Raw genomic sequence first — 12,574 nt, 5'->3', positions numbered from 1 at the left:
ATTCTTAATCGATTATGGATGAATTTTGATGAACTTGTTTTTCACATTTCTGTTGTTCTCACTGTGTCAAACATAATAAAAACATTACATTTGTGTTTAGGAAAAAAGAGATAAATCAAATTTCCACTATCCTCTAATGGAAGATGTGTGTTAAATGGAAATTTAGAATTGCACTGAACCAAAGGTAGTAGGATACTTTCCTTGTAACATATCTGGAATTACAAACATGAAAATGTCCTTTTTCACAGATGAAATACTGGTAATCTACATGTTACTGTTACGCGATGCGTGTCAGAGGTTCACCTTTATGTTCCTGCTATTCCGTAAACTATTATCGATTATTGATTACTGGATATTTATAAATCGATTCAGAATCTTCCACCTCAACATCACGATGCATCTAAGAATCGATTTTTTTCTCTCACCTCTAGTGAGGGCAGTTAAACCACTTTATTTTCCTTCTACTTCTCTTTACACAGCATAACACTAGCTGTCACATTTTTACCTCTGCCAAGGAGGTCATGTGATCGGCTGGGTTTGTTCGTTAGTGTGTTAGGTTGGTTGTTAGTTTGTTAGCAACATAACTCAAAAAGTTATGGATGGATTTTGATGAAATTTTCAAGAAATGTCGGAAATGGCATAAGGAAGAACTGATTAGATTTTGGGAGTGATCCAGATCATCGTCTGGATCCAGGAATTTTTTAAAGGATTTATTTTTACTATTGGGAGATAGGGCTGAGCTGCCTTGGCAGAGATCTGCACTATCTGAGTGCTTTTCTAGTTATTAATATTTACAACTTGTAAAAAAATATGACCATACATCTAAAGAAGAATGCTCTACAGTAAAGACAACAATATACCATACCTAAACCAAACACACAGCACAATGTTAATGTCTGATTAAAATGTTCCACTGTTGTTAACATCAAGTTAGCTAGCTAGCAGATGCTAATGTTACATAGCATACTAACAGTGCCATATCATTACAATCCCGCTACATCAGCAATATGGCATTTGTAAGGGTGGGAAGTGTCTATTACTCCAACTGTAATTCTTGGACAGTTTTGAGTACGTCAAAACACTGAATTTTCACTTTTTTGTGAAGTGAAAGCAGTTTGAACACTTATACAGGTAAAATATGAGGCACTGGGGCACAGTTTACATGGCCACCTTGGAAGTTTTTGTTGCATACCCATTAGGGATGTTATCTGCATGACACTGGCTGATAATGCCTTAAAAGTTAATTTCTGTTTTAGCAGATATTTACATTTTTGCTATAATTTACAACCAGTATATTGACTATAAATGTTGGTATGTAGGCCAGAGCAACAGACCCACATCAGCTGACGTTTTATTCATCATTTTTCCTAATTTCATTTCTTGAACTTTAAACAAAGTTGTGAAGACTAAGGTTTATTTCTGTTTTTATCCTTAAACTTTAAAATATTTTTTAAGTCAGCTTTAGTCAGTTTGAATTGTAGCAAAACCCCCCAAAACACAAAAAGACAAAAGTCTGAGTTTAAGTGTTGCCCTGGGTCAAAGGTGAGACAATAATTTCTTAACAGATACAGAGAAGGATATTTGAATGGCAGTATATCTATTCCTTACAGGTTGTTTTTTAAGTCAAAGTATGTCTGCACAGTTAATAGAAACAATCACAGTCTTTTATTAGGGAACAGGGTGCTCGTTTATGCTTCGTATATAACAGTAAAATGACATTTTCCACATAAAATAACCCTGATCTCATGTCCAACACTGCAAGTTTAATGGAATTGTGAAAACTCTTCTATGGTTACAATAGAAAACTGCATTCATGGCAGCATGGCCACAAGAGGTCACTCACTAGGAGAAGACAAACTTGGGATGTCGCAGAACTATAACTGGTGTAAAAAATGAGAAAAGAAACGAAAAAAATCGGCCCTATGTGTAAGTGTGTTGTGATGTGCTTCATTAACCTCTGAAAGGTGATTCATTGACTTTAAGGTGCTTGTTTCACATGCCTACTGCAGAGCCAGCAGCCAATTCATCTAACACTAAACACCCTGTCACCAACTGCTGATACAGTAGCACACCTCAGCAAACAAATGAGCTGCCATCAACAACCATGAAATCAGGTAAACAGATACATTCATGCATGATACACGAATGCAACAGCATTAAAAATCAATAATCTGCGTGCCGGTAGTCGAGTGGTTAAGGCGCACGCCATGTACGCAGGCACCGGCCCGTGGCACCATTTCCTGCATGTCTCTCTTCCCTGTTTCCGACTCTATCCACTGTCCTATCAAATAAAGGCCAAAAATAAATATATATATATAAAAAAAAAGCAATAATCAAATGAAACACACCCAAACACTCAGAATCTGACCATAACTGTCTGAAACCTCAACCACTGTCAATTCCATTAAGCCTCATTATTGCTTACAGGATTTGGTGTCAAATGCGTGAATTGTGTGCAGATGTGTGTGTGAGAGAGCTCTTGCCTCTACATCAGTCAGTGTCTAATCAGGTGTATTGATTAGCTAATTGCTTGGTTATGACATCATTATTCCATCCATCTGAAAGTATCCATATTGATCTGATTAGATGGGTAAAAGAGGGAGAACAAAAGGAGAAAGGGATGAAAGGAAGAGAGGCACACTGAATGCAAAAGAAGAATCAAAGAGAAAAGAAATACAAAGTTACTGACTGAAGCTTCACATCTCAGAGTGAAGAGAACAAACCACACTTCAACAGAAATTTCCCCCCTACTAGAAGAGACTTTTGCACACTTTGGTTCCTGCCCGTCTTTCCTCTGCAACCAAGGACAGATGAGGAGCATCACTACGGTTACCATATCCATGACAACCTCTCCCGCTGCTATTATTGGGCATGTCGTCAAGGAGACAGAGCAGCACATTATGGGATACAGACAGAAATAGAAATCTTGTACTGGAAGCAATACAACAGATCTCTGGTATTACATAAGAAAGACGAGCAAAGCTAGCGAGGGGGCGCCATATTGATTCTAAAACTCAGGCTCCGTGACGCACAGGGTCAGGGGTAAATATAAAGAGCGCTGTCAGGACACCAGCAACAGTCATGATGCAGCTGTTTTCCAGCTTCTACTGCATGACTTCTGAATATGCCTGAAGATTTGCACTTGATAAAAACTGGCTCAACTGTGTGTGTGCAAAAGAAAAAAAAAACCCACAAGAGGCAGTGTGGCAACAAATGACAGCAGGCCTCAACAAGGGTGGAGGACGACACAAATGTGAAATTACATAAGTGGCTATGGGTGAAGTCAATTAAAAGAGCTTTGATTTAGGGAATATTTAAAACCCTCCTGTGGCTCCAACTCACATTAAACTTAATGAGAGTGTTAACTCATCGTTTGGAGCACCGGCATGCAAAGGTGACACTGTAAGCAATAACTTTCAACAGTGTAAGGACAATGTTCACACAGTGGGCAGGTTTCCTGCTGTTAAGAAAATAAGGTCACAGTCTTATTCTCCCTGAGTGTGCATGAAGAGATGGTTAAGTATTTTAGAATTTACTTAAGCTAAAGCCTCCCTGCAGGCAGCACTGGATAAAATAACTATCAATATGACTACGGCCTAGATATTGTAAGGATAAAACTAGTATAGACTCTCAGAAAAGCAAACAAGCTGAAGTTAAAAGAACTGTGGGAGTCTTGTGGCTTAATTGCCCACCAAAAAGATGAATGAGGAAACCAGAACACATGATAATATTTAGCATGCCTGTCCGGAAATGTTAGTAGAAGGTCTTGTGTTTTAATCTTTATACTGATTCACTGTTGGAACACGAAAAGACTTTACATTTTGGGGCGCGTCAGAGTTCAAAGCAAGTTAATACTGTGTTATGATTGGACACAGCCTAGCTGAGAACTGTTCAAGTGGGGGAAATGTGCATTTTGTAAATATCACAAAACAACTGATCTGAACCTATCACTAGTGGTATATGAATTACTAAGCATGATACCCCTGAGAAAATGTATCCTACGAGGCACAATGCATGCAAAGACAGATTTTACTTGGTGACAAAAACACGTCCTCTTTATCCGCAGTGTCTTTCCTGAAATGGCTCAGAATAGGTTATTAATTCAGTTTGTCAGACAGCAAAGTGGGATCATCCCTTCACAAACATCAACCCTTTTTCATGTAAAACTAGAAAAGCACTCAGACAGCGCAGACCTCCGCCATTAGCCCTATCTCCCAATAGTACAGAATCCTTTAAAAAATTCCTGGATCCAGATGGTGATCCGGATCCAGGAATTTTCTAATCTAAATAAAGATTAAGAAAATCTAATCAGTTCTTCCTTATGGCATGTCTGACATTTCCTGAAAATTTCATCAAAATCCATCCACAACTTTTTGAGTTATGTTGCTAACAAACAAACTAACTAACAAACAAACTAACTAACAAACAAACCCACCCGATCACATAACCTCCTTGGCAATAATCACAATCATCACCCATTCTAAGAGCAGAATAATCACAAACATCATCCTACTTCATGTAAAATCATCACCCATTCTACACACAGAGGTACATAGTTCACTCATGCATTTAAGCCTCTGGTCCATCTACACACTGCTTCCTGTCTGTCAGAAGGTGATAAAAACTAATTGACCACAGCTGTGGTGGTGCTGAGTAGTTTGCATGTGTATGTGTACATGTTGTATCTTTTCATTTACTGGTTTGTGTGGGGGAGGGGGTCACTGGTAGGGTCCCAAATGACTCTGAAAGTCTAGAAGAGCTGTAAATAGATTCATTTGGGTGGAGAAACTTTTTCATATACTGTATGTGTAAGTGACTGTGTTCATGCCAGAGCTATAAGCTGTATACAGTTACAAATGGAAAAAGGGTTGCATTGAAATTCTAATAATATTTGCCATATTTGTTGGCAGAGATAGTGTGCATTGTTAGGGGAAATCTTATCTATGATATCAAACTGGTGAAAATCTTAAAGATAACCCACCATGTTGAATCAGTGACTGTTCTAATCTGAAAGGCTTTGAAAATGCTCTGCAACAGGAAAAGTAGAAAAATTGCTGTATGTATGCCTTGAGAGAAATGCACTCAGAGTGACAGAGAGAGTGGGTGATGGTCACAGATTAAGAAGATGAAACAGCTGTCCTCCCTCAGTGATATTTACTCTTCAGCTGACTCATTTACCTGCACTGACACTATATCACTACAGGAGAAATCAGAGGCTGGATAAATACAAACGTTCATTTACCACTCATTGATGCACTTTAAGGAAAAAGGGACTTTATGAATGGATGTGATTAAAACAGACGAGTAAATGTCACAAAAGTGCAACAGGAGCTCTCAGAAGTCTGAATGTGGTAGAATCACTACTAAAAAGAAGCAAAGAATGAAAGATCAACAGTGACAGATGATGCTTGGACTTAGAGGGATTAGTGTCTTCCTCACACTAATACACTGGCACACATCTGTAATCTGACAAATACACAAACAAACATTGTATGAATATTTGTAATCACTTTAATTTATAGCTCTGAGATTGCATAATGATTACCAAAAGTCAGCTTGGATTGATTTGAGACCCCTGTAAACCTAAAGGATAAATAAACACAGTCAATGAAAGGATGGATATTGATTATGAGCACACTGAGTGATACACACACACAACCGGGTCAGCAGCCAGGTTTAGATAATTCGATAAAAAGTTTGGCAAGAGACAGTCAGAAATAACAGTTTAAGGCAACAGATGTCTTCATTTTGTAGATATTTTTGTTTCATTTTGGAAAAAAAATCTAATTATACTTAATTTAGTACTTTGGACTGGATGTTCTGACATAAGTGCTCAAAATGACAGAATCAAAACATCAATTTTCTCCTTAGCAGAAATGTTTTCGTAACCCACAGGAAAATTATCCTTTACCTTTGATCAAATCAGCTGGCATGGCTTAACATGAGTCCATCAGAATAACTAAAACCTTGTATTTTCCTCCATCCACAAAGCAAGTCCAAAGATCATCAAACTACTCTTTTTCATCTCGCTCCTATCTCTATTTCTTCCACAATCTTTTACCTCTCACTCTCTTCAACAAACCAATCGCTAAGTCAGAAGAATCATCTGGATATGTGTTTGCTTTAATCAAAGTACAGCAGCCACAATTCTGATGATCACAGCAACAAGGAGTCTTGTCTTCCAGTTTAGAAAAGAAACAACTACAATGCAAGTAGTCACCTAAAACAGCAGATAAGCAGCCATCAGCAGAAAGAGTTTCTATCTGAACGATGTCGAAGCTTTTCACTTACCAGGTTGGAGTTGGTGGCGTTTGAGTCATCCTCGGGGAAGGGGATGTAGACAGCTAAGGCCACACAGTTGGCGAAGATGGTCATCAAGATGATGATCTCAAATGGTCTGAGAGGAGGGTTAAGGAATATAAAGGCTGAGACATAAACACAAAACAGTAGTGTAGAAATATGAACTGAGGGCAAGTCAAAATTGCACTTCCTGCAGTCTATCATATGTTTATACAAATGTCTAAAACCTGAACAGATTTCGCTGAAGTGACATTTTAATGTTGGAAAATGAGGCAAGAACAGAAAGAACTGCCATTACTAGAGTGTCCATTGGAGACTGGCTGCAAAACCCAAGGTTCCCATTAGAGCCCATGTTTAAATGTGAGTTTTACAGTCATAACAAACATTTACAGCCTGATATAAATACAGTTCTGTTCTCTATAGCTCATATCTTTGTTCTTAATAACTGAATAATAGAGACGGTTTGCCAGGAAGGTATGCTTCACATAATCTGTACTGGGAGGGATGTTCCAAAAAGACAAATTTCTCTGCTGGTTGAATGGAGCCCAGCAAGACGTTTAGAGAAAAAAGTTTTCTTTTTCCTCGTTCACACAGCTCTTAACAGACAGGATGTAGAGATAGAGCCCTGCATCGGACAGCTAACACCCTGCCTGCCCATTCCTCCTGATTTCCTGATCATTAACACCTGCTGGTGCGTGTGTGTCATCCCTTCCTCCCACCTGCACCCACAACTTGCGCGTCCAATTCCTCCTTAAGTCTGACCATCCACGTAAAACACGGAATGACAGAAGCTGCGTTCAGGTTAAGAAATTATAAAATTGTGTTCACTTAAAGGTGCAGTGTGTAAAATCGGGATTATCAACATCTAACAGTCAATTCTGGAGTGTGATGATCATTTCTCTGGTGATAACAGTGGGAATCATGGCATTTTTGCCCACGATAATCGTGAAGTGAAAATCTGATATCGTGGCAGCCCTAGTTTGAACATGTTGGCAAACTGACATGTATTTCAGCAACAAGTTCACACCTTGGCTAGTCTAAACTCTACCTCTGTCTGCATTTCTATTATGGTGACTGTAAATGTTAGGCTTTAAAAGTAGCAAACAAATATTATCACAGAGACTACATCTGAGTTTTAGACAGTCTACGATGTAGTTACAAATTTATCACATCATACTTGAGCAGCTCTATATGGCCAAAAATTATACTTATATTATTTAATTGGTACTGAGCTCACAATTATTAAACACAATATTACTCACTGATTTCAGTACACCTGCATCACATACAGTTATTGAACTTGAATGCTCTTAAAACCAACACACTGAAAAATTAAATATAAACATTGAATGCAAATTAATTTGTAAAAATATCAGTCAGGACTGGACATGATTACTGGCACTCTGGCACAGCTGCATGACATTGCCTCTGGTCAGCTTCACTGGGGCTAAAATCAACAGAGTAACACCTAATCCACCATTTAAGATCAATATTTTGTGTTATCAGTATTTTGTTAGTGATTCTTCTTAAACCATCTCATTAATTATTGTTATAGCATCAACACTTCATAAGTGCACGTGTCACCACTAAAAGGCAACTGCCTTCGCTGTCACTAAGCAGACTCACAATACCTAGATCGTACACAACTCTGAAAAGTAAATCTATTTTAGAATGGACCTGTCAGTTCTCTTTTTTAAATATGAATAGAAAAACATTAGGTTTTAAACAGGTGTCAGTGTTTGACAAATAACTTCGATACAAACAGTAAATATATAACAGACCAAGAATTATGACCTTCAAGTCTTCATATCAGACCTGTAATTTCAACAATGAGTTATTTTTAAACAAGCTCATACATCCTTACATAAGCAGAGGTGTATAAACACACAAAGCAAAGTGCACTAGCAGTGTACACAATGAGAGAGATCAAAGCTGTTGAGTTGGCCTTTTCCTCAACAATAAGACATATTGGACACTTAGGAAGCTCTTTGAGGGGCTACTGAGACAGTGCATGTCCTAATATGGGTGCAAACAGGAGCGGGCCTGTCGCGTGGAAGACAGGATGTAGAAGGAGAATGAGTGGGAGCGAGATGGAATGAGAGAGAGCGGAGACGCAGAGGGTTTTTATATGGAACGGTCCTTGAGAGGGGAGTGACCTCATTATTTTTGGCGAGAGAGAGAGTAAAAGAGAGAAGAATTGGGGAGGAGTGTGAGGGAGGAAGAGAGGGAGAATGTGAAGGAGAGATAAAAGGAGGTCTGGTTTTCATCAATACAATTACTAACTGCAACCGCTGTCACCATCATCAACCTTTCTCCTCTCTTCTCCCATACCTTTCTCCCCCCCCCCGGCTGCATGTCAATTTAGTCTAGAAAACAGAACCTGTGGTAGGATGTAAACAGAAAAGAACCAGAGTTTCGCTGTCAATACCTCACACTGGAGCACCAGCAGCCAAGTGATTAGTAGCCATGTATAGCAGGCAGCTTGGATTCATATCTGCCCTGTGGCTTCTGTCCCACACGTCATTTCCCACTCTCACTCTCCCAATTTCTGACATTTTTAACTAGCCGAACTCAACAAAGGCATAAAAGCCCAAAAATAAAAAAAAAACATGATAAAACATGGGCAAACAAATCTGTCCCACGTTCATGCTCGACACTAGGCACATATTTCAAACATATTAACAGTTTAAACATTGTCCAAATTGATAGAAAGCATAAAAGGTGCAAAAGATATCAAGAATCATCATTTGCCATCATTTGACTTAAGAGTATTTTTGAAAAACAAACATTTTAAAACAATTAAGAATAGGGGTGTGTACTGGCAAGAATACAGGGGTGCCGATATCGATGTATTGCGATACTATGAGCAAGGCAATATATTGCGATATTTTTATACAGTGCTTAACAAATTTATTAGACCAACCGTCATGAAAACAAGAAAACATAAATATATTAGAAATCTTTCAAAAAGTTGTTGAAAACTAAAAATATTATTGTTATTTATTTGGCAAATAACAAACTGAAACAACTAAATAGTTCTTTTTCACACATAATAACCAAAAAACTTCAGATTTTGTATGGCCTCCTTTGGCCTTGATAACAGCTTGCATTCTTGCTGGCATTGTTTTTATGTACTTTTCCACAGTCTCTTTTGTTATTGAGTCCCAAATAGTTTCTAGCTGTTCTCACAGACTTGCTTTAGATGAAACTTTTGTGCCATCAATCTAAGAATCTACTAAATCCCAAATTTGTTCAATAGGATTCAAATCCAGACTTTGAGTTGGCCAGTCCATCAGTTCCAGTACTCCAGATTTCTTTTTCTTGGTCAAGTAGTCTCTGTACAGCTTTGAAGTATGCTTGGGGTCATTATCTTGTTGGTATATGTACCCATGACTAATCAGATTGAGTCCAGAAGGGATTCCATGATGCACTAGATGTTGTGGTAGACGTTCTTGTTCATGATACCGTCCATTTTCACTCATTTGCCCACGCCGTATCCACAAGTGGAACCCCATTCCATAATGGAACTCCAGATGCATTGTATCCACCGTGAAACACGGTGGGTGCAATGCATCTGGAATCAAAATGTTCTCCAGCTTTTCTGTGGTCATAAACACGACGACGCTGACTGAAGAATTCAAACTTGGACTCTTCCTTCCAGAGTACCTTCTTCCAGTCATCAACAGTTCAGTGTTTGTGCTCCCTGGCATATCTGAGAGGTTTCTGGATGTTTGCAGGCCTCAATAATGGCTTCCTAGCAGCTATTCTTCCCTTTAAGCCTTGTTCCGTCAGTCGTCTGCTTATGGTCATTCTGGAGACTTTCTCAGACTCTGATCTAGAAGCATTCATCTCTGCCTGAAGATCAGCAGTGGTCTTCCTTCTGTCTCTACTACTTCAAATCTTCAGGGGGCTGACATCTGCTTCAGTTCACTTTGGTTTCCTGCCTCTTCCTTGGCACATTTTGTAAGTACCAGTCTCGGCAGTTGACTCCAAAGCATACTTGACTACACCTTGAGAACAATTTATGTCTTTCCCTATTTGTCTCAGAGACCATCCAGCATCATGAAGTGCTTTAATGTGGACTCTTTCATTTTCAGTGAGCTCTCCACGTTTTACCATTTTGAACAGGAATGAGGAATTTCTGAATTCACCTTTTTATACCCAAATTTGAGCCGGCTCACTGGGCTTCTCTGAGAAGTCAGAAATGAATCAAGCATAACATTCAACCACTAAAACTCATTTTTCTGTTCAGGAATGCAAGTCAATAACTATAATTTGACATATTAATCAAGAAATAATAATGTGCTTTACTATTTTCTCAGTTTTTTTGTAAATCAGTAAATTTGAAAATTCATGGATAACAATAATAATTATATTTTAGCATTAAAAACATCATTTGGGTTAAAGAGCCTCTACATATTGGCGAAATATCACGATATATCAGTGTATCGATATTTTCTAATGCCCCTAATTGAGAACATCCTGCGGTAAAAAAATCACATTTTTTGGTAAAAAGGGAAAGAAAGAACTAGATAATGAAGGCATAAAGCTCCAAAATTAAAATATATTCATTTATGAATAGACATAAAACCTGAAATGTCTCTCCTGTACACTTACATTTTTTTTTAAATAGGTCTGTGACATAACCTTACTTAACCTTTGTGTGGACAGGCATCAATATATCATGGGCCTTTAATAAGTTGCAAAGCAGACATCAGAGAGACTTATGAATTACAACTGCTTTTGTATCTTGCTGTATTTCTACATTCTTTTTATTACAGCTTATCTCAACAGTGAATGTATAGGGATGTTTAATTGAGACCTGCCTCTATTCGTCACAACTGGCAGAAACACCAAACTAGTGAAAGGGACTGAGCCTTCATTTTAATTTGAAGTTCTACATTAAAAGGCTTTTAGTCAGAGCCTTATCTTGAATTTGTTTCTCAGAGCTGATTAAATTTTCCATTTCCTGGTTTGCCTTAATTTTCTGAAGCCATCCCGCATGGCTTCAACTAAGCTTTAATTTCATAAAAATCATACATCTGTCTTGACAAGTAAAAAGCAATTTTCAGTCAAAATAAGAGGATGCAAACTTAACAGATTTAACAATCTTTCATCACCTACAATCTAAGCACAGATCTAGCCGTGTGTGGCCTCTCTAGAAACAAAGCAACTGTCCATTTCAGAGGCTTAACTACTGTTTAAAGAACAGCCATGCTGGGGGGAAAAGAAAGAGAGCAGAGCTTTTATTGCAGGGCTGATACTTAGTATATGTTTTGATAAAGGATTGACCCTTGAACATCACGGGCCAGAAGACCATTTGGCTTGTTCAACTTGGGACCCAAATGTATCAAAGTTAATCACTAACCCTTGTGGCAGGAGCTCGTTGAAAACACACTCCAGACATGCGGGGACCCACAGAAAAACAGGCCTGTGACTCATTCTGGGTTCCTGACCCATAATTTAAAAAAACCCTTGAGATCTGCTTCTATCAACATGATCATAAATCTACAGTCTGCTGTGCTGCTGAGAGCAAACAACACTCTGAGGAAATTCTACAAGTCTGAGTAAAGAATACAGCCAAAAACAATTTCTATTAGTCAATATCAATTACAAAAATATTTATCTCTATTAGCATACCACAGAAGATAAAATACATGTATTCTACCCACAACTTATGTGGAAATGTGCCGATATAAATAAACTTAAAATACAATCAGCATCCAGTTAACTCAGCAGGTCTCACAGCAGTCTTAATGCAGTATTCACCAGGGTGCTACTGTCTGTGGCATTTAGGAATTAAACATACACAATCAGCATTTCAACAAGCTAACTGGATCTGCTTACAATAAATTGTCACAGTAGGATTGCATCCACATACACACTGAGAAGCTGCTATTTAATGAAATATCTGCATTCAGCTGTTGCCACACATTAACACCACGTGCATCTCACAATAACGCAGATAATCTCTTATCTTGACAAACCCAAATAAGGAACCAGGGATGTTATCAGGGGAAGGCAGCCTCAACACTATCATGTGTTAGGCTGGGGATATTCATCTCTTTGCAGATGGCATGCAAATAATCTAACTCCTACAGTGACATGATGCAACAGTTGAGCTGTTGGTTAGGAAACAGTATGAATGCACTCAATGACATTTTTTTCAAAATTACCACCTAGTGTGATTTCATAAAGAGAACATAGTAGTTAGATGTACACCTGCCCCCGCTCTTTCCTTGTCTCTCATGCTGACCTTGCAGTGTGTAGGTAA

General features: G+C 38.3%; 1 protein-coding gene across 4 annotated transcripts in view; it reads right to left on the bottom strand.

Moving 5' to 3' along the window:
* Positions 1 to 12,574, bottom strand: part of cacna1c (calcium channel, voltage-dependent, L type, alpha 1C subunit) — a 285,780-nt gene that overhangs the window by 182,498 nt on the left and 90,708 nt on the right. For all 4 annotated transcript variants that reach the window (XM_041781270.1, XM_041781272.1, XM_041781269.1 and 1 more), the window contains exon 3: positions 6,292 to 6,397. In XM_041781270.1, coding sequence (XP_041637204.1) covers positions 6,292 to 6,397 — 106 coding nt within the window. The remainder of the gene's footprint in view (positions 1 to 6,291; positions 6,398 to 12,574) is intronic.

This window comes from Cheilinus undulatus, linkage group 23 (genome assembly GCF_018320785.1).
Source record: "Cheilinus undulatus linkage group 23, ASM1832078v1, whole genome shotgun sequence".
NCBI lineage: Eukaryota > Metazoa > Chordata > Actinopteri > Labriformes > Labridae > Cheilinus > Cheilinus undulatus.
The sequence above is the reverse complement of the archived record's forward strand: the minus strand, read 5'-3'. Positions and strand labels throughout refer to the sequence as shown.